This window comes from Thamnophis sirtalis, unplaced genomic scaffold (genome assembly GCF_051295495.1).
Source record: "Thamnophis sirtalis isolate CommonGarterSnake01/CBP01778 unplaced genomic scaffold, rThaSir2_p1.2 scaffold_2, whole genome shotgun sequence".
NCBI classification, from domain to species: Eukaryota; Metazoa; Chordata; class Lepidosauria; order Squamata; family Natricidae; genus Thamnophis; species Thamnophis sirtalis.
Window position 1 is genome coordinate 151,924,639 of NW_028261382.1, and position 23,218 is coordinate 151,947,856.

The 23,218-nt window shown below is 39.5% G+C and overlaps 1 protein-coding gene across 2 annotated transcripts in view; it reads left to right on the top strand.

The window, feature by feature from the left end:
• SMCHD1 (structural maintenance of chromosomes flexible hinge domain containing 1) overlaps window positions 1–23,218 on the top strand; it is a 101,665-nt gene that overhangs the window by 72,665 nt on the left and 5,782 nt on the right. The window contains exons 34-44 of one of the 2 annotated variants that reach the window (XM_087707213.1): window positions 2,294–2,355; window positions 2,901–2,988; window positions 5,428–5,559; window positions 6,571–6,723; window positions 7,485–7,608; window positions 8,471–8,590; window positions 15,361–15,446; window positions 17,880–18,002; window positions 18,866–19,056; window positions 19,683–19,792; window positions 20,820–20,890. In XM_087707213.1, the coding sequence (XP_087563339.1) occupies window positions 2,294–2,355; window positions 2,901–2,988; window positions 5,428–5,559; window positions 6,571–6,723; window positions 7,485–7,608; window positions 8,471–8,590; window positions 15,361–15,446; window positions 17,880–18,002; window positions 18,866–19,056; window positions 19,683–19,792; window positions 20,820–20,890 (1,260 nt within the window). Of the gene's footprint in view, window positions 1–2,293; window positions 2,356–2,900; window positions 2,989–5,427; window positions 5,560–6,570; window positions 6,724–7,484; window positions 7,609–8,470; window positions 8,591–15,360; window positions 15,447–17,879; window positions 18,003–18,865; window positions 19,057–19,682; window positions 19,793–20,819; window positions 20,891–23,218 lie in introns of those variants that run through there. The other variant, XR_015695663.1, reaches the window with a different exon arrangement.

Sequence of the window (23,218 nt, forward strand, 5' to 3'; positions counted from 1 at the left end):
AGGCGGCGGTGGTGAGACCCCTCCTGAAGATGCCGTCTTTGGATCCAGCCATTCTAAGCAACTATCATCCAGTTTCCAACCTCCCCTTTGTTGGGAAGGTTGTTGAGAAAGTGGTGGCCTCTCAGCTCCGGTGGTCCTTGGATGAAACCGATTATCTAGACTTCTTTCAGTCTGGATTCAGGCCTGGCTACAGCACAGAAACTGCTTTGGTCGCACTGATTGATGATCTCTGGAGAGCCAGGGATGGGGGCCATGCCTCCATCCTAGTGCTCCTTGACCTCTCAGCGGCCTTCGATACCATCGACCATGGTATCCTTCTGCGGCGGTTACGTGAGGTGGGAGTGGGAGGCACCGTTCTTCAGTGGTTCTCCTCCTACCTCTCTGACAGGTCGCAGTCAGTGTTGGTTGGAGGGCAGAGGTCGACCCCTAGGCCCCTTAAGTATGGGGTGCCGCAGGGCCCGGTCTTGTCCCCCCTCCTGTTTAACATCTACATGAAGCCACTGGGTGAGATCATTCGTCGGCACGGGATAAAGTACCATCAATATGCGGACGATACACAGTTGTATCTGTCCGCCCCGTGCCAACTCAGTGAAGCGATTGAAGTGATGTGTCAGTGCCTGGAGGCTGTCAGGGTCTGGATGGGTGTGAACAAGCTTGCACTCAATCCCGACAAGACCGAGTGGCTTGTCTTTTTCCCTCCCAAAGATTGGCCCTGTATTCCATCTCTCAGGCTGGGGGGTGAAATTATACGCCCCTCAGACAGGGTTCGCAATTTGGGAGTCCTCCTGGACCCACAGCTGACTTTAGAACACCATCTGTAGGCTGTGACCAGGGGGACATTTGCCCAGGTTCGCCTGGTGCACCAATTGCGTCCCTACCTGAACCGGGAGGCTCTCAGAACAGTCATTCACGCCCTTGTGACCTCAAGACTGGACTACTGTAATGCGCTCTACATGGGGCAGCCCTTGAAGAGCATTCAGAGACTTTAGCTTGTCCAGAATGCAGCCGCGCGAGCGATTGTGGGTGCACCTCGGTACACCCACGTTACACCTATCCTCCGCAAGCTGCACTGGCTGCCTGTTGGATTCCCAACGCGCTTCAAGGTGCCAGTCGTTACTTTTAAAGCTCTACATGGTATTGGACCTGGGTACTTGAGAGACCACCTCCTGCCAATTACCTCCCTACGACCAATCAGATCCCACAGATTAGGCCTCCTTCGGATACCATCAGCTAGCCAATGTCGACTGTCGACCCCCGGGGGAGGGCCTTCTCTGTGGCTGCTCCGGCCCTCTGGAACGATATCCCCGTGGAGATTCGGACCCTCACCACCCTTCAGGCTTTCCGCAAAGCCGTCAAGACCTGGCTGTTCCGGCAAGCCTGGGGCTGATGAGTTCCCAGCCCTACTTGAATTGTTGCGATAGTTGTGTAGTGTTTAATCTGTTTCTTGTATCTTGTTTTTGTCTTGTTCGTTTTTTGTATTTCCCCTTCCCCACTTGTTTGTTAGCCACCCTGAGTCCCTCGGGAATAGGGCGGCATACAAGTATAATAAACATAACATAACAAACATAACATTTCATTTGAGCATTCATATAAATTGTTTCAGTGGTTTAGAGAAAAATTGCTCATCTTAAACTGATACAATAATCTGTAATTTTATTTAGACAAAGATAGTTTTGCTCTGGTAATATCTTTATTTATATTAAAGCAATGTATTTTTTATTATTATTTTGTTACCTTTAAAATGATCTGGAAACTTTTGCTGATTGAAAGTAGAAAGGAATGATCATTGCTAAAAGCATTGCTTTCGGTATCCTTAAAACCCAGAGAAGTTAGAGATGAGACTACATGAAGAATCACATCATTATTATCTATTTTGATCATGAAATAATTTTATAAGTGCTTTTGAGTTTGAAAAATAATACTTTCTATTGGAGAGTCCAATTAGTTTGTCTAGTATGTATGGTTTATTCTCTCCTATTGCTACATACCCATTAATTTTAATGGTTGTATGAATTTGTTCTGTACGCATTTTACTTTACATTTTCTTTAACCTTAAATATCAACATAATTAACACTGAATTTTGGTCTTTTAAGATAATCTATTGATTTGGTTTTGACTAAAAACTAAAAATGAGCTTCGTTTATAGTATATACTTTTTAGGTTCTTAGTTAAAATAATGTATCATTTTATTTATTTAGATTCTCATGAATTCAAAGTAACTGAATTTAATATTACTTTTTAAACGTTTACATATCTAATGTGGCTTTTTTCACTCTTTTTTCTTTTTTTTAGATTACAACATTTCAGTGTACCAAAGCAAACAATGACAATGATGAGGGCTTTTTTTACTTCAGGTTAACAAATAATGTTTTTTACAGTAGTTCTAATATAACGATGCTTACAAAAAAATGATGCTTACAAAAAACTATAATCAATTTTGTTTTTAAGTATAGTTTGGTTTGTTAGCAGTAATTAATTTTTATTAAGATTGAAATTCATATTGCAGGTATGATTTTTTTCCACCTAGGTATTGATATACCTGTTGTCTGTTAAATATCTGTGTCTAAAATAGTGTTTCAAAATTGAAAATATATATGCAAAAGTATAATTTTATTTGAGACTAATTAAGTTAATTAAAGCATATGGATGTCAGGAATGACATAATAGAAAGTTTAAGGATTGAGAACGGAGAATTTCAGGAATGTGGTATATAGCAAGTATTGCAGACATTAAATATGAAAATTCCATTTATTATTTTATAATAAAACAAGTTAATTTAAAAAACTGATTTTGATTCATTTGGTTCAAAGAGCAACGTAAAATTTTAATAGGGAAAAATATTGAGAATTTAAGTGTTGTAAATTTTAAAGAAATACTAACATTAGTGTTTATAATTTAGGAATAACATGGTTCCAGAAAAAGCAACCAAATACAGCATCCAATGTATATTTACAATTGATGAAACCAGTGTTCTTCGCAGTAAAGAGGTGAGCTTTTGAAATAATATGTAAAAATGTGTTTTACATTTTTAAAATTGTATTTTATTTTTTCTCTGGTAAGATTTTGCCCAGATACAAATTGTATTGATTTTTTTAGCATGCATAAGCAAGTTTTATCTTAATCCAGAAATTAAAAATATATATATACCAGAACGATCATCTAATCAGTTGATATCTTTGTTGGTTTTAGATTTCTTGGTCCAGGATAGGGTTTTAAAAAAACCATACAAACCAAATGAAATGAAATGAAAATGAAAATGAAAACACCTCCAACTTTACACAGTTTAATAAGGCTGCTTGATTTAAAATTTGCTCCAGTGGTATCACCTGATTCAAATTTTTATCAAAAATGAATGAAGCCATACAGAACTGATTGCCCTCTATAAGTGACAGTTATATTTTATACCCATAACAATTTAAACTTATTTCACCCCACTTCCTATCTGCATTGCATGATATTAAAACTGAGAGGTTGTTGTTGTCATAACTGAAATATTTGTCCTGTGAGAACTACTGGCTCTTGGCTTTATATAGTTGAAGTTACTCATGCACTGTCCAATTGGACCTTTCCTAGACCTATGGACGTGACAGAAGCTGTTGAAAACAAATTGATGGAATATAAAAATGGATGAATACTTTTCTTGTATGGATGCCTTTAGCAATTATTTGTTCCCCATCAGAACCCACCTCTGGTGCTTAATGAATTTTAAATCTTTTCATAATACCTAAATTATTTTAAAAATGGTTACTTTTCCCATTTCCCATTATCTTTTCTTATTTCATCTCCATCCATTTTCTCAGTGCCCCTATCTCTTCCTTCATTTTCTATGTTTTGTTTCATTTGTTGCTATTTCTCCTGGAAGGAAATAATGAAATTTGTGCATTTGTAACTATGTGCTCCATTGTGTAGAGAATATTTGCCACATGCAAATAGAGGATACTAATTTTGTAAATAAGGCCTTTTGTTTCAGAGGATTAACTTTATTCAGTAATTATTAATTGTTATCCCCCCGCCCCGGCCGTTTATTGGAGCATTTTTGTCACATGCATTCTGGGTCAAAAGATCAGGACTTGTTTCAATTGGATTTGAAGAATTTAGGCTGGCAAGGTGAAGAAGCTGGGATTTTCATTCATTCTTCTGTGGCTTGTTGTGGATATAGGAAGTATTGTCCTCCTCTTTCCAGCATTATAAGTTGACATTATCAGAGGGCAAGACTGTATAAGTGAATAGGGAAAATACAAATCTCTGTGAGATTCCTTACATAAATTTAGTGTCTGTGGTTGTCTATTTGTTAATACAAGTAGCCCTCAACTTACAACCGCAATTAAGCCCAGAGTTATGGTGTAACCATGCCGGTTGTTAAAATATTATCTTGTGACCAACCCAGTTTTATGATATTTTTGCAGCATTCATTAAGTACAATGGCTATTAAACAAATCCGTAGTTTGCAGACTGATGACTGCCAGCAGTCTGGCAATTCAAGCTTCACCAACTCAAGGTTGACTCAGCCTTCCGTTCTTCTGAGGTCGGTAAAATGAGGACCAAGATTGTTGAGGGCAATATGCTGACTCTGTAAACTGTTTAGAGAGAGCTGTAAAGTACTGTGAAACAGTATATAAGCCTAAGTACTATTTCTATTGTTGAGCAAACATTATGATCATTAAGTGAACTCATTTTCTGCAATAAGTGTTTTTGCAGGAACCTGAGCCAAATGCCAGTTTCTGGGGGCGTGCGTGGGTGAATGTTATAAATCAGTCACATAAATGTGGACCAGTTACCACATATTTGCAATCATGTGATGGGGTGGGCAGCCATCAGAATTTGAATCTGGGTCCTAGGTACTTTTTTGGAGTCCTTCATAATGTTAAATGGCCACTAAGAAACCAGTCCTGTCAAAGAGAATCTATAGTTTTCAATAATTATAGAAAGTCATAAATACGTAGCTCTGTTGGGTATGTTTCTAGTCCATTGCTATCATATGAAACAGTGAGTAAATGCTAATAACATTCTCAGAAAAGTATTTGAATGAGGGAAGTTAGTTCATTCTACTTTTGTGTGGCCAGTGATGAAATTTAGGGAAATGAATTAATCAACTATGCTACTATTTTCTGTGATATGTGTTTTATGATTATAAAAAAGCTGTAAAGAATAAAAGCATAAATTCAAACAAAATTACTTAAGCATCTTGAACCAATTATTCTAAAATACCAGTAGTTTACAGTGTATTTTAAGCAAACCAACAAGCAGCACAATTTCAACATTGATACTGGAGTAATAATACATTGCCAATTGGTTCATAGGCCCAGGCTAGAAAGTAATGAAATATGACAAGAATATACATGGATACTTCTGCAATTAGGGCTAATGCTGTTGATAAATTTCTATATTGTACATTAAGTCTCTATATATTGTGTTTTTTCCCCAAGATTATAGTTGATGTGGTGCCAAACAAACCAGCACTGTTGAAGCCACAAACTTTGCCAAAGACCCCTGCTGTTTTTAATGTTCAGAATGTTGACAGTCGGACCATTGTCAAGAACCTGACTCTCATTGTAACGGTGATTAATTGAATTGTGGTTTAAAATGAAGTTATATACATACATACAAATATACATTCAAACTGTACATACATAATATATACACATATTTATACAAATAGGCGAAATCTGTATCCGATTCAAATCAGGGCAGTTTCTAAAGGTTCACTTTTTAAGTCTTTTTCATCCAATTGTTAATTTCCCAAACCTTCATGTTCACTGTGACATTTTAAGGAGCTTTTTATAGATATTTTACATGTCTATAAAAAGATTGCTGTGTTGCTTTGCAGTCCATACAGAGATGATACCAAGATAGAGAGAAAGAAGAAAACCCATTTTTGTTAGCCAACATCATTTAAGCAAAACATTATTTAAAGGAGTTTATTAAAGTTTATTAAAGTTTTGAAGGATTTGCTGAGAAGAGACAAAGAGAAGATGAAAAGTACTGAAGTGGGGGGGGGCATTATTTGAAGGGATTAAAAACCATAATTGTTAAAAGTATAGGAAAGAAGATGACTTATTTGATCAAGGTTGAAATAAATATGCAGTTATTTCTGCAACCCTAAGTGGACTTTTGCTGACTAGGAATGAATAATAAAGTTTAAGGGTTTTTTTCTATAATATAAGAGATGAGTTATAGAATGTAGACAACATTTGATGTTTTTTAAGACATGGTGATACATTACCAAAATTGTTTGTACATTTCAAGATTAAGACGAAAGTTACTTACTAATGGGTTTTTTCTTCCACTTTTTTCTTTTCTGCACTTTTTTCAATTTTTATATTTTGTTTCAATTTTTATTTTTCTCTGTGTAATCTTTGATAAAATGGTTTTTAAAAAGAATTTATAATTTTCATGTTAAACTCAGGACCTTCAGTCTGTGGATGGTGTTCTATAAAATTTAAAAAAATAGTACCATAAGCAAATTGAATACAAACTCCAAATATAGGTACATTTTGTATATGTTTTAAGATATGTATTGAACATTTTTAAAAAATTCATTGCTAATTTAAGTGTCTTCTTAATTTAAGGATGAATACAAAAACCGTACAGGAAGTGATTTAGATGGGAAAATTGTAGCAAAAATCAAAAGTTCAACTGAGAACGACCTTGATAGTCCCCTGTTTATGGGTGAAACAAGTACAGTTGAATTTCCTTTTCACAAAGGAATTGTTGAAATTGAGGTGAGCCTCCTTAAATAATCTTCCAATAAATAATTCAGGAATGGAAATCAGCAGTCTACTATGTTCACATGCATATTATTATCGTAATGTTTACCTTTCTTTGCCTAGCTTTTCCTATAATTTAGAAAATGTAAATGGGCATGATTCTATTGCTTAACCACCATTTAAAGTTACAGCTGCCTCAGTAAGTGTGCTTTATATAACCTGCAAAGTACTTGAGGCCATCATAAAATATCATGCTGTACACCCTTGCAGTCACATGACCATATTTTGGGTACGTAGCAACTGGGCCACATTTATGATTGGTTGTAATGTCCTGCAGTCACAATTTTCAATGTTACCTTTTGGAAGAATAGATTTGCTTACTGATTGCTTAATACTGCCACTGAAAAAGCTTGTAAAAAAAGGGCTGGTCATAGGATGATTTGCTTTACAATCCTAATGATTTAGGATTGATATTCCAGTTCCCATCTGTTAACGATTACCTGTAATAATATTTGGGATTGCTAGTTTTGTTCTTTTTGCATAGTATATATCTGGTTCTGTAGTCATTATGTTTGGGTTATTTTAAAATTGAGTGGAACCATAAATGTAAACTGCTTATTGCAAAAATGTGCTACTAATAACAGGTGCCACTTATTTTGGAAAAACATTTTGAAGTTGTTAGTATTGAACAAAGGTTAGGGCTTTATATACTAACTAAATGTATATTCACATTAGGCAAATAATTCTTAAATATATAATGGAAATCGTTTTTTCAGGCTCTTGTGCTAGCAGAAAATAGTCCAGGAAGAAATAAAACCGAGTATACTCTTGTATTGGAGCCAGTCATACCTGCTTGGAAACATTTGCAACCTTATTTTTTAACCTTTATGTTTTATAATGGTGAGTTTCAATGATTCCAACTTTTTATTTTCTAAAATGTATCCTTTTCCTCTATAATGTTTGAAAAGCTATTTCCAAACCAAATGCACAGGTTTAGAATAGATGGAACCTGGCTCAATAGCAGTAACTGTGAGAGGGATCTTCGAGTTCCAGTGAACAATCACTTAAATATGAACCAGCAGTATGCTGCAGCTAACAAAAAAACTCAATGCAGTCTTAGGCTGCATTAACAGAGAAATAGAATCAAGATCATGTGAACCATTAATACCATTTTATAATGCCTTGGTCAGACAACATTTGGAATATTGCATCCAGTTTTGGTTACCACAATATATAAAAGGTGTTGAGACTTTGGGAAAAGTGCAAAAAAGAACAACAAAGTTTATCAGGGGGCTGGAGACTAAAACATACAAAGAACTGTTGCAGGAATTGAGTATGTCTTGTAAAAAAGAAGGACCAAGGGTGGCATGATAGCAGTGTTCCAATATTTGAGGGGCTGCCACAATAAGAGCAGGGTCAACTTATTTTCCAAAGTACCAGAAGGCAGGATGGATGGAAACTAATCAAGGAGAGAATCAATCTAGAACTAAGGAAAAATTTCCTGACAGTCAGAGCAATTAACCAATGGAATAGCTTGCCCTCAGAAGTTGTGAGTTTTCCATCACTGGGGGCTTTTAAGAAGAGATTGGACAGCAATTTGTCCAGAATGGGAGGATCTCCTGCTTCAGGAGATCTAGGAGACTAGAAGACCTTCAAGATCCGTTCCAACTCTATTATTCTGTTATTGTATCTTCTTTAATTAATTCATTGAATGTGTATTTGTTATTGAAGGGGGGAAATGAATTATTTTTTCTGTCTTTAGATTATAAGGTTCAACAGCAGATGTCAAATCTTACTCAAGAGAGAGACTACCTTTCACAGTCAATAAAAACATATAGAGATTGGTTTGATGCTAAGGATCAGCTTATTGCTGAAACAAAACGTAAGTACTGTAAGGCTATTCTATTCATGTTCACATAATTTTGCAAACAAGCCACATTGTTCTCAGGTAACTGATTTTGATGTTTCATCAATGAACATTTTTTGTGTGCAGGCTTTTCATATGTTTTTAATAAGACGGAGAAGATCTAAAGTTGATTGCAGCTTTAGGCATGTATTTTTGCTACTTGCAAAGATGATATTATCAGTTTTTGGGTCATAGTATCTACATAAAAAGCAACCAAAGCCCAGCTTTACTCGAAGCTATGGAATTTACATGATTACCTACCAAGTCAAAATATTGTTGTCCATATACCATCAACTAGCAAATATATGCAATGTATTGACACATTTTTAAAGGCCAGGATTTTTAAAAACAGAAAACAATGTATGAAGCAATATATGGGTGTGGTGGAAGTAATGAAAGAAAGAAATGGATTACTATACTCATTAGTATTTCTTTAAATTACTTGTATTGCTGTATGTTTTGTTTGATTTATATTTGTGCATGTCTGTAATTGATTTGGCTTACTATTACTTCTTTTTTTTCCTTTGCATAAAATTGCTTACTCTGAAAGAAATTATGCATAGTTCTTTTTAATAATGCTTATGGAAGTTTTTCAAAAGCAGATAACAGTCTGTATCAGTTATTTCTTCTGGGTGGTCTTCACAAACTGTCCCATATATAGTGTATTGCAGTAGTCAAGCTGTGAGGTGACTAGGTCTTGAGGGGCCCCTGATCTAGGAAATGGCACAATTGCTACAACAGATAGAGTTGGAGAAAGATCTTCCTGGCCAAAGTTGACACCTGCTCTTCAAGCAGGAGCTGTGAATCCAGGAAAACCTTCAGATTGCATGTCAGCCTGGAAAGGGAAAATGCTATACCATCCAAGATTAAAGATGGAATCTCCCCAGATCTGTGTGAGTCAAACACCCAAAGCCACCATAGTCTTGGTAGAACTGAATCTGATTGGTTCCTGCCTATCAAACCTGCATAGCTTTCAGTACTGGGACATACCTAATTTCCTGTAAAAAGACAAAAGTTGCTTTTTCCATGCCAAATCATAATTTTTCTTTTTTGCTGAAATTATGGCAATAGTGAATCCACAGATAATTCCATAGGTAAAATATTAAATAATCCCTTTCTTTTTTTCATCCTTCTTAATATACTTTACAAAAGTAAGATTTGTTACGAAGTAATACCATTAAGATTATCTAACTCAGATACCATCTAAAATTAGCTAATTTATTGTTTTTAAATTTCAAAATGATCATTACTTGAGTTTGGTGAAATTGGAATTGGATCAACTGAGGAACCACAGCTTGATCCACCAAACCAGAAAAAAGAATTACCATATTTTTGGAGTATAAGACGCACCTTTTTCCCTCAAAAAAGAGGCTGAAAATCTGGGTGCATGTTATACACTTAATACAGAATTGTTTGCCTTCCAAAACCCCGCCCCCCTTCACGAAAATGGCCATGCATTGACTTTAGGAGGCTTGCAGAGTGATCCTGGGGGCTGGGAAGGACAGAAATGAGCAAAAGAACGGGCCATTTTTTTTCTCAATTTTGCCCCCTTGCCCAGGAGCACTCTATAAGCCTCCTAAAGGCTATGCATGCCCTATTTTGGAGGGGGGAAAAACCCAGGCCCGTTTTCAGGAGGTCTGCACAGTGCAAAAAGTTTTTTTTTTAAAAAAATTTGCCTCTTCAAAATCTTGGTGTGTCTTATACTAGAAGATTTGCTTTTCACAATACATCTGGTTATTTTGTCCCTTCTTAACCAAAGTCTGTTTACATTAAAGTGATTACCGTATTTTTTGGAGTATAAGACACACCTTTTTTCAAAAAAGAGGCTGAAAATCGGGGTAAGTCTTATACATCAAATACAGCATTTTTTTGCCTCCTGAAGCCCCGTCCCTTCCCCAAAATGGCTGTACATACCCTTATGGAGGCTTTCAGACAGCTGGGGAGGGCAGAAATGAGCAAAAAATGGGCCGTCCCCCCCCCCAGCCCCCAGCAGCACTCTATAAGCCTCCATAATTTTTTTGATGAAAAACAGGCTTTTTTTTTGCTCTTTGTTGCCCCCACCCCACCCCCTCAGGAGTACTTTGCAAGCCTCCCCAAGGCTATTCATGCCTTTTATTTGAAAAAACTGGGCCCGTTTTCCCGAGGTTTGCAGAGTGCAAAAACTTTTCCTACCCCTTTCGGAAAGCTTTTTAGTTAGAGTGATTGATGAGAATTACATTGATCAAGTACTGTGCCAGCAGAAACAAGTCTTAGGTTGTCAGTGATTTCCTTCTCCAGCACATGGATAAATACACTTGGAAACATCTACCTACCTACCTACCTACCTACCTACTCTCTCTCTCTACCTACCTACCTACCTACTGTATTTCTTTCTCTCTATCCCTCTACCTACCTACCTACTTACTCTCTCTCCCTACCTACCCTATTTCTCTCTCTCTATCCTTCTATCTACATACCTACCCTCTCTCTCTCCCTACCTACCGTGTTTCCCCAAAAATATGACAGAGTCTTATTTTCTTTTTACTTACAAAATATGGCCTTGGGCTTATTATAGGGGAGGGCTTATTGTTTTGGGGTTGCTGGGCGGCTGCTCCCTTGCAAACTGGCTCCCGAAGAGCTGGGCACAGCCTCAGGGGCGAAGCAACCATGAGGTGACCACGCTCACGAGCAGCTTTCCAGCAAACCCCCTCTCCAGCTGGGCAGAGCACCATTCACTGACCTAGAGGGTATCCCTAAGGCACCAAGCCACGTGGCGCTCTGCCCGCCCCCCAGCTCCCGCGGCTTGGCATATTAGGAATATCCCCTAGGTCAGTGCATGGAGCTCTGCCCGGCTGGAGAAGGGGGTTGTGCGAGCGCCTGTTCCACCCCCAGCAGGCATGCCCCCTAGCCTCAACATGTCCGGACCCAGCTCTCCCTGCAGCAGCTGCCACCGCTGTGCTCCGAGCATAACGTCTTCTCCGGTTCCAAACTCCAAAACGCTTGCACAACCCCCTTCTGGGGAGCGGGCAAAGCATCACGTGGCTTGGCGCCTTAGGGATACCACCTAGCTCAGTGAATGGTGCTCTGCCCGGCTGGAGAGGGGGTTTTCTGGGCAGTTTCTCGTGAGCGTGGTCACCTCATGGCTGCTTCGCCCCTGAGGCTGTGCTCGGCTGTTCGGGAGCCAGTTCACCGCCCATCAACTCCCGCCTCCGGCCAGGCAGAATGCCACTCCCCAATCTAGCGGTATCCCAAAGGCGCCAAGCAATGTGAGCGCCTTTTTCCCCCTCGTCTCCTGTGTCTCGGCGCCTTCAGGATACCGCTATGTCTGTGAGCGGTGCTCTGCCTGGGGGGGTTGTCCAGGGGTTTTATTTTTGGGGGTGGGCTTATATTTTTGCCCATGCAAAAAATGTGGCAAAGCTTTAGTTTCAGGACAGGTCATATTTTCGAGAAAAAATGGTACCTACTGTATTTCTCTCTCTCTCTCCCTCTATCTACCTACCCACCTCCTGGACCCACAGCTGACTTTCGAACACCATTTGTCAGCTGTGACCAGGGGGGCATTTGCCCAGGTTCGCCTGGTGCACCAGTTGCGCCCCTACCTGAACCGGGAGGCTCTCACAACAGTCACTCGTGCCCTTGTGACCTCTAGGCTGGAGTACTGCAATGTGCTCTACATGGGGCTGCCCTTGAAGAGTATTCGGCGACTTCAGCTAGTCCAGAATGCGGCCGCGCAAGCGATTGTGGGTGCACCTTGCTTCACCCACATAACACCTATCCTCCGCGAGCTGCACTGGCTACCTGTCGATCTCCGGGTGCGCTTCAAGGTGCTACTTGTCACCCATAAAGCCCTTCATGGTAGTGGATCTGGGTACTTGAGAGACCGCCTACTGCCAATTACCTCCACACGACCTATTAGATCTCATCGATTAGGCCTCCTCCGAGTTCCATCTGCCGGTCAATGCCGACTGGCAACTACGCGGAGGAGAGCCTTCTCGGTGGCAGCTCCGACCCTATGGAACGATCTCCCCACCCTCCAGACCTTCCGCACAGCCCTCAGAATCTGGCTATCCCGTCAGGACTGGGGCTAAGACTGTAACCTGCCCGAATGGTATGAATGTTGTGTTTTTAATTATGTATTGTCTTATATGTTAAAAGTTTGTCTCCCCCACCCCCTTGGGTTGTGAGCCGAATGACAGATGATGGAAGCAGTTAGCTTCCTCCCGTAATTGGGGCTTACCAGGGGTTGTAAAAATCTAATATATATATATATATATCCCTATTGAACAAAAGGGAGGCGGGGGAACCCTTGCAGGGCAGAGCTGAAGAGTATGCCCAATTCTTAGCGGACAAAATTGCTCGGTTTCGGTCGGACTTGGACTCCACCCCCGCAGTTCCAGCCGAGGCACAGGGGGACCAAGTAGAACAGCTCTGGGTTGAGTTTCAGGACGTTACCCCCGGGGATGTGGACAAGGCCATGAGAGCTGTAAGTACCTCCACCTGTGTTCTGGATCCGTGTCCCTCATGGCTGGTTACTAACTGCAGTGAGGTGACACGAGGCTGGATCCAGGCGGTTGTAACCGCCTCCCTTCGGGAGGGGAACTTCCCCGCCACACTGAAAGCAGCGGTGGTGAGACCCCTCCTGAAGAAACCATCCTTGGATCCAGCTGTTCTTAATAGCTATCGTCCAGTCTCCAACCTTCCTTTCTTGGGGAAGGTTGTTGAGAAGGTGGTGGCCTTCCAGCTCCAACGGTCCTTGGAGGAAGCAAACTATCTAGACCCCTTCCAGTCAGGCTTCAGGCCCGGTTACAGCACAGAAACCGCTTTGGTCGCATTGATGGATGATCTCTGGAGAGCCAGAGATGAAGGACATTCCTCCATCCTGGTCCTCCTTGACCTCTCAGCGGCTTTCGATACCATCGACCATGGTATCCTTCTGCGACGACTGCGGGAGGTGGGAGTGGGAGGCACCGTGCTACGGTGGTTCTCCTCCTACCTCTCGGACAGGTCGCAGTCGGTGTTAGTGGGGGGGCAGAGATCGTCCCCTAGGCCCCTAAATTATGGGGTGCCTCAGGGCTCGGTCTTATCCCCCCTACTATTCAACATCTACATGAAACCGCTGGGAGAGATCATCCGCAGGCACGGGATTAGATACCATCAATATGCGGACGATACTCAATTGTATCTGTCCGCCCCGTGCCAACTCAATGAAGCGGTAGACGTGATGAGCCGGGGCCTTGAGGCCGTTATGGACTGGATGAGGGTTAACAAGCTTGTGCTCAACCCAGAAAAGACCGAGTGGCTGTTGTGTTTTCCTCCCAAAGATTTGGCTAATATTCCACCACTCAGGCTGGGGGGTCAAATTTTATACCCCTCAGAGAGGGTTCGCAACTTGGGAGTCCTCCTGGATCCACAGCTGTCATTTGACCACCACTTAACGGCTGTGACCAGGGGGGCGTTCGCCTGGTGCGCCAGTTGCGACCCTACCTGAATCGGGAGGCTCTCACAACAGTCACTCGGGCCCTTGTGACCTCTAGGCTGGAATACTGCAATGTGCTCTACATGGGGCTGCCCTTGAGGAGCATCCGGCGACTTCAGCTAGTGCAGAACGCAGCCGCGCGAGTGATTGCGGGTGCACCCCGATTCACCCGCATAACACCTATCCTCCGCGAGCTGCGCTGGCTACCTGTCGATCTCCGGATGCGCTTCAAGGTGCTATTAGTCACCCATAAAGCCCTACATGGCAGTGGATCTGGATACTTGAGAGACCGCCTTCTGCCAATTACATCCCTGCGACCAATAAGATCCCATAGATTAGGCCTCCTCCGTATCCATCGGCCAGCCAGTGTCGGCTGGCAACTACAAGGAGGAGGGCCTTCTCAGCAGTAGCCCCGACCCTTTGGAACGAGCTCCCCGTGGAGATTCGTACCCTCTCCACCGTCCAAGCCTTCCGCATAGCCTTGAAGAACTGGCTCGCCCGTCAGGCCTGGGGATAAGGATAGTTACCCCTCCCGAATGATGAATGTATGTTGCTTACTATTTTATTATATGTTTCTATCTTAATGTCTGTATTCCCCCTTCCCGGTTTTGTGTGAGCCGCCCTGAGTCCCCTCAGGGAAAAGGGCGGCCTACAAATACTAATAAAACTCTTATAAAAAAAAAACTCTTTATATATATATATATATATATATATATATATATATATATATATATATATATATATATATATATATATATATATATATATATATATATATATATATATATATATATATATATATATATATATATATATATATATATATATAACTACCTATCTACCTACTCTCTCTCACCCAACCTACCTACTGTATTTCTTTATCTCTCTCTCCCTCTATCTATCTACCTACTTTTTTTAAAAAATTGCCTCTTCAAAACCTTGGTGCGTCTTATACTCCGGTGCATCTTATACTCTGAAAAATATGGTGCTTTAAATGCCATGCCTTCATGATCTGCAAAATATTTCTCAGGATCAATTTTCCAACAACAACTGCAGCATATATTAAAGTAGCAAATAAAGAGGAAAACATTTAAGTGATGAATTTAGATCTAAATAAAAATTAATATTAAAATATGATTAAAATGTTCCTGGATTGATGTTGAAAAAAGCAATACAATTCCATTTTAAACCTCTGGCTTGAAAAGATGGTTATAGTTTTTATCTGATGCTGCTTTCACTAAGCAATGAAGTCAACTTTTAGTCCAACTTGTGATGCTGATTTATTTTCCAGGCCAATTAGAGGAAGTTGAAAAAAAGGAGTTACAGCTCAAGAATGAACTGAAAAGACGTCAAATTAACATACCTCAGGCCAATGTGGTAATTTAATTTTCTTAATTTTTATTCATTTTTAACCATCAGAATTTTCATGTAGAGTTATTGTATCCAAAGAGATATAATAGACTTCTTGTTCTTATACACAGAAAGATGTGGTGACACAGTGGCCTGACATTAACACGGATAGTCCTTCACTTCCCATCACAGTTGTAAGTTGTGGCAGCTGTAAGATAGATCACCCACATAGCCAACCCCATTTTATGACTTTTTTTCTCAGCAGTCATTAACGTGAATGCCACAGTCATAACTGGTCACCACAGTCATTAAGCATGCCATAGTCATAAAGCAAACCAATGGTTTGAAATGGGCTGGGTTTGCCAAAAATCAGAAGTAAATGCTGGGTTTTTGCAAAAACATTATAAAACACGGTAATTTGATCAAGGCAGATTGCAACGGCCATAATTGCAAGACGGTTGCCAAACTCCCAAAGTGCAGGCATAGAATTGTGCCGATGGCCCAGCCATTGGAACGTCAGAACGGGGCCATAACTACTCTCAGGGAGATCCATTGTAACATTGACCTATCCAACTAAGAACCAACTAAGTTAAGGCCTATCTATGTTATATTTAACATGAAAGAACAGTGTTTAATAAGAAGTTAACATGAATATGGAAAGAACATACATATCTTTTCTCTGTTATGTTGTATGTCTCTTGGCCCTTGATACAGTATCAGCTTTGGAAGCCATCTTTTTCTTTGGAGCTTCAGGGCTGCCACATTTAGTGCCTGGGAAAACAGAGGGGGGAATCTCAAGGAGGGTGGAGAATTAGCCACAACAACATTCCTTTCTCTTGGAGTCAAGGACACTCAGCTGCACCTGGATGGGAGTGACAGGGGGATTGTCTCCAGTTAGGACAATGAAATGATAGGGCCATATGATGGGCTTGTGGGTTCAGGGGATGGATCTTTGACATTCTTTTGGGTGGGGAAAAACCCGGAACTCTCAGATTTGGGTTTTTGCAGATGTGCCAATAATGACATCTCTCATAAAATGGAAATTTGAGGAAATGCTAGCCTTGGAGTCTTCTTTTGTGGAGGTTATTACTTTGAACACTGACAGTATCTTTAAAATCAGACTGCTCATCCAAGAGAGTCAGTTTGGTGAATGCTTAAGGTATTAGGTTAGAACCTGGGGTACTTAGTTCTAGTCCCATCATATGCAAAAAGCCAGCTGGATGAGTTTGAGCCAATCAATCTCTCAGTCTTAGGAAGCAAGCAGTGACAAACTTGCTAAGAAAACTACAGGGGCTTGCTCAAGCAGATAGCAGAAGTCACCACTGACCTAAACGCAATCCCTCCCCCCCATAGGTACACTATGTAAATCAATTTTAAAATAGTTGTCAAAGATAATGTAAGATGTAGTTTTAAGTAAGCTTACATAAGATTGCAACTTTCATATGTTAGTGCTAATACTATGATTTGCTTATATTCCAGGATGGAAGAATTCTTAGTTTCATTTAGGGATCATAAATAATATCTCATATACCGTATTTTTCGGAGTATAAGACGCACAAGAGTATAAGACACACCAGCATATAAGACGCACCCAGATTTTGAAGAGGCAATTTTTTTTAAAAAAAATGCACTCTGCAGACCTCCCAAAAAGGGCCTGTTTTTTGTGTAAACAGGCCTGTTTTTTGTCAAAAAAGGGGCATGCATAGCCTTTAGGAGGCTTATAGAGTGTTCCTGGGGGCTGGGTGGGGAGAAATGAGCAAAAAATGGCACGTTTTTCATAAAAAAGAGGGCCGTTTTTGTCAAAAAAAACCCAACCATGCATAGCCTTTAGGAGTCTTATAGAGTGCTCCTGGGGGCTGGGGAGGGGCAAAAAACAGCCTGTTTTTTGCTGATTTTTGCCCTTCACAATCCCCAGGAACACTCTGGAATCTTCCTAAAGGCTATGCACAGCCATTTTTTTCAGGTGGGGCAGGGTTTCAGGAGGCCAAAAATGCTGTATTTAGTGTATAAGATACACCCAGGTTTTCAGCCTCTTTTTTTGAGGGAAAAGGTGCATCTTATACTCCAAAAAATACAGTAATTTGTTTTCATTTTGGTCTATTTACACGTTTTCATTTGCCTCCTGCTTTTTTCTCTTTTTCATTGTAATTCTTTCATCTAATTAACACTTCTTTATTACATTTTCAGATTTAAAACAAATTTCTAAGGTAGTTCAAAAAGTAAGAGGGAAGTACAGTCCCAATCCCATGGCTGCAAGTTAATAAAATAACATGAACTATATTTCTAGGCTGTTTTTAGAAACAGCAATGAACTTTACTACTGTCCAGTGGAGGCTTGCTTAAGTAAGATAAAAAGTCATAAGAGCTTTAAATTAATTGTATGCTTGTAAATGGTTTATATGTGTTATAAAATACATTTCTATAATAACACATAATGCTATTTTTCTGTCTTGATTTTTAGCTGCAATATATTGATTCCTCAATAAACCTTAAGCAGGCTGAGCAGGAAAGAATATTGAAACAACCTAGAAGAATATGCACACTTGGCAATTATTCCAGACGTAATCAGTATATTTTGGGCAAGGTAAGTTTGTTCTCAATTTTCTTTTTTAAAAAAAACCTAATTTTTTAAATTTATTTTTCTCTCCTTTCTATACAGTGTATATCTTTTCTTACCTATTTTGTCATATATCCATTTATTGTATATCTCCAGGTTTTATTATCATTAATAGTAGTAGTAGTGATGGTGGTGGTAGCAGTAGTAATAGTAATATTTCCCCAATATTATTAGCTTTAGGGAATCATAATATATGCCTGTCAATTCTAACTAAAAAAAGAGCAGAAAAGGACATTATTATCTATATTTTAATTAAGTTTGTTATTTAATATGTAACAAATACCATCATAGGAGCCAGTTTGGTGGAGGCATTAGGTTAGAAACCAGGAGATTAATCCTACTTCAGGTACAAAGCCAGCTGGGTGACTTTGGGCCATTTATTCTCTCTTAGCCCTAGCAAGCATGCAATGGCAAAATCTTGCTGAGAAAACTGTAGGAATTTTTATTGGCAGCTGCCAGGAGTCCATATTGATTTGAAGGCTGTGTGTGTGCATGTGTGAAAAAGTGATAAGTAAAGCTATCACTTTTCTTTCATAGCACTTTAGTAAAAACTTCATAATTATAATATGTGTGTGACCAATTCTTTTTACATCTTATTAAACACAACTTTTTGTTTATGTCAGAATTTTCTTGAGGAAAGGATTCTCAGTGTATTTCTCTTTTTTGGGGGGTGGGGGGGAGAAGTTGGAGACCTAGTATATAAAGCTTAGCCTCAAAACTGAATAGCGTAAACTCCCAAGTAGGTTAAGCACACGGGAAGGCTAAGATCTTTCTTTTAAACATACAAAATAATCCTTAATTCTTAATTCATTGCTTAATTTTTGTGCAAGGTTTCACACTTAGCACAAATTGAAGATGACGAAGTAGCAAAGGTCGTTTCCTGGCATTTGGCAAATGATATGGATTGTATAGTCACTTTGACAACAGCTGCTGCACGGCGTATTTTTGATGAGACTAAAGGTACACAACAAGTATTGCCCCTTGATTCTATTTATAAGGAGAGTCTTCCAGATTGGAACAGGTAACATTTTGTTTTCTTCTCCAAATGTAATTAATATTTTATTTCCAAATGTAATAATTCTAACATTTTTAGATTTTTCAAATTTAGTTTTTCCCTCTGTTACTGCGAAGTGACATACCAATGTTGGACATCATTTAATTTGTGTTCCTGCACTGAGAATGAGATTGGCTTAAATAGTCCCTTCCAATTCTAAGATTCTATCAACTTTACAGTTTATTTCCTTGCTTAAAACTAGAGCAGGGTCAGAAGGGATAAGGAAGGGTGCTAGTTCATAAATTCATTTCCATGTTTCAGTCTGTTTTAGAGTAACTGGCTTTCATGCCTAAGGACTAGAATTCATAATCCCCAGTTTAGCTCAGGATCTTAGTCACTACAACTGAATTGTTAAATAATAGCTAACAATTTGTTTTCCTAAGTTCTTAATGGTGATTTACTTCTGAAAGAATGAATTTGTCTCATATTCTGTTTCAAATCCTGTACATTGTAAATTATATTGTAATATATTCAAAATGCAAATTTTCCCTTTAAAATGTTGGTAGTCAACACTAATATCTAAATGGTTGCCAAATGTTTTGTATTTGTCTGACAAAGTCAACAATGAAAGAATACCTTTTTGTTTTAAGCAGACCTTTACCTCATTTGAACAATGAAGGAAACTCTTTCAGTCCTATTGGAAATCCTGTATTTGCTAGGAACTTGCTAATATTTCCAGAGCACAAGGAGCATTGCCAAATAGGTAAATATCATAGAAAGAATGTTTTTTTTAGGTTTTTATTCCCACAAACAAATCTGTGAGGGAGGTTGGGCTGAGACTGAATAACTGAGGGTTTCCATGGTTGAATATAGACTTTCACTTGGGTCTCTGTCATCAAAACACTTGAACATTATCCCAGGCTGGTAATTGAAAGAGCTTGAAGAAACTATATCTTTGGGAAGTCTTCTTCTCTATCAAATAATAATGCCATCTGGCTATTAGTAACAGCTACCGAAAAATTTCTCTTTAAGTAAGTGTTAAATAAATATTATTATTTATCCCATCTTTCCTGTAAGGAACTTATTACTTTTCCTATTTCCTTTTTTAAGCTCCCAAACACAAGTTAGTCTGAAAAGCAAAAGATTATGTTATTCTGGGAAATTGGCAATTTCTATAAATTTTCCAATATGGAAGTGATTCAAGTGATTTATTTCAGACCAAATAGATTTCAAACACCTCAAATCCCTTCCAGTTCAGAGGATTTACTTCGTAAAACCACTGAACTTCTGCTGAAACAGCATTTTTGTTGAAACATTCCTCATACAGTGAGGTTTACATATCTCTAATGGATAGTAGCACTACTTATCACCATTTTATTGTAGGGGGAAACCCTTCCTTTATACGTATAAACCTTCACATATGTCCTTTTACATGCACTTCTGCTTGAAATTTTGTATAGCAGACATCTTGGAACGTAGCAACTAGAGAACAAGGCATAAATACAAATGACTATGCCTTGAATTTACATACAAATATGCAGTTTCTTAATACCTGTAGTTTATCAAAGAGGCATCTATCAAATCCAATACTTACTAGAACAATACAGTTGTTCTTACCCTGGATTATCTTGACAAATTTTCTTTCTAATTTAGAGTCATTCTGTTCACTCTATCATGATGCTAACATCATATTCACTATTGATGCTTCATAATAAGTAGGTATGAATAGAATGTCAGTTTGTGTATTATTTGTATTCTAAACACTATTAATATTTCATGTATCTTTACAGTGTTTGGGATGCTCTTGGGTAATGCAATTATTATTGACAACCTGGAAGCTGCCAATCATTACAGAAAAGAGGTATGTATTACAATTGTAAGGTATTTTGTTTGTTGCTTATATACATATGCGTGTCTGAAAAGGAAAAAGATTAGTGTAGCTCCATTTATATTCACAAACTTATAAAGACCCTCTTTCCTAAAGGGCTTGCTCAGTTCTGTGATTTCCATTTTCTACTACTTAATAGATATTCCTTTGATGTACAACTCTCTCTTAAGGTTAAGCCTATTCTATCCAGACCATTTGGGGGTGGGGTGGGGGCGGTGGCTCAGTGATTAAAGACATTGAGCTTCTCAGCTGGACAGCTTGGGTTTGAGACCTAAATGTTGCATGATGGGGTGAGCTCCAGTTACGTGGTCCAGCTCTTGCTCAGCAGTTTGAAAGCATGCAAATTCAAGTAGATAAATAGGTACCAGTTCAGTGGGAAAGTAACAGCGTTCTGTGCACCAGTGTATAGTCATGCTGGCCACATGACCACATAGATGTCTTCGGACAACACTGTCTCTCTTGGCTAAGGAACAGAGATTAGCACCTCTAGCATTGGACACAACTGGATAGGGAAAACTTTTACTTTTTATCCAGACAATCATAGCCATCAAATATTGAGATAAGACTTTAGCAAGATCTCCCGGATTACAGTGTACAATTAATCAACAAATGTTGTCCAAACTGCATGACCACAGTGGTGCTGAACCTGGACTTATGATGAGTCCTTGTAGTTGCAGCTGACACATGATCACCTGCAGTCACATGATCACCATTTGTGATCTTCACTGTTAGCTTCCAAAAAGCAAAATCTGTGAGGAAGCCAGCAGATCACAAATTGTGGTCATATGACCATAGGATGCTATGACTAAGTGGGTTTTGCTTAATGGGACAGCAACTGAGATTGAAAATTGACATAGTCATGAGACATTACATTTTACAATCACATTGCTTAGCAATAGAGTTGCTGGTTCGAATTGCCATTGTTAAGCAAGGATTACCGAGATATTAAAAGGGAGACCACTCTGACTTTCCCATCAAAATTAAGTTTAGAAAAGAAAAACCCGATTCTTAGCTAATTTGAACAAGCCTAATTTAAAGATAAATTATTGCAGTAAAATGTGTTTTTGTCAGCATATTTTTTTCACTCCAAGTGTTTTCCCCAAATGCAGGGTCTGCTTTTTTTAGATCAATCTAGTGTTGAGCTATTTTCTTTTCAGTACAGATGGTAAATCTAGGCTTCACTTCCTCAGAAAATTTGAAGAGAAACCTTTCTAAACAGTTGGCTTAAGGAGAGAAGCAAATTCAAGAATAAAAATATGTTGAAAAGAACCTAGGATTCATGTTGAAATTCAGATTCTTTGGATTCTGTCAGCTATAAGTGCCCTGTGCTTAAGAAACAGACTGGCAGCAATATGCTATGGGAGAACGGCCATGCTTAGAACTGAAGGAATATGTTCGCCTTTTAGTTAGTTGGAATGAGATTTCCATATCATATGTAACAAAAAGGTTAGGGAACAAAAAGAATGGAAAAAGAACTCTAACCTGCTTCCAATTCGACTCCTCAGAAGTTGAAATTGGAAAGGAATCAGCTGAACAGTGGGTGTCTGCACTGTGGAAGTGGGAGGAGGAAGGCAGTTTTCTCTTCCCCAAATAGTGGTAGAAGGCATTCAGGTTATTTGCTATCTTAAAATATTATTCTCTGAGAGGGTTGGAGGTCATGTTCACTCTGAAGGTTGCAGAATATGCAGACACTGGTGGTGAGATAATGGGGCATGCCTTCCCATCTTTCTTTTAAATCAAACAGGGTTTGTATAAAATGTATAACAGAGAAAGAGTTCATACATGGACCCCATTTCATCCTATATGATTTACGCAGCAATTAAGTTCTGGGTTTTTTTTAAAAAGCATTTGCATTTGCTCTAATAATATCAAAGAAAACACTTGCTTAGTGACATAGAACAGGAGTGTCAAACTTTATTTCTTCACGGGCCACATCAGAGTTCTAGTTTTCCTTCGTGGGCTGGTGGTGGGGGAGAGGAGTCAGCCGGCGCATGCACTGTCAGACCCCACCATCCTGGCCACCTCCTGTGCACATGCACACCTGCTAGGATGGCGTGGGCTGGGCCTGTGCATGCACTTGGCCATGCACATGGGCCTGCCATGATAGAATGGGCCAGGCCGAAGCTTCCCAGAGGGCGAGCTGCAGAGCTCCTCCTCCAAATGTCTCCCCCCATGCACAAACACCTAAAAGTGCACACATGCACCTGCTGGGATGGGCCTGGCCTGTGCACCCATGTGCTGCCGCCTCCTGTGCATATGAACACACACCGGGATTGTGTGAGCCTGACCTGTGCATGTGCC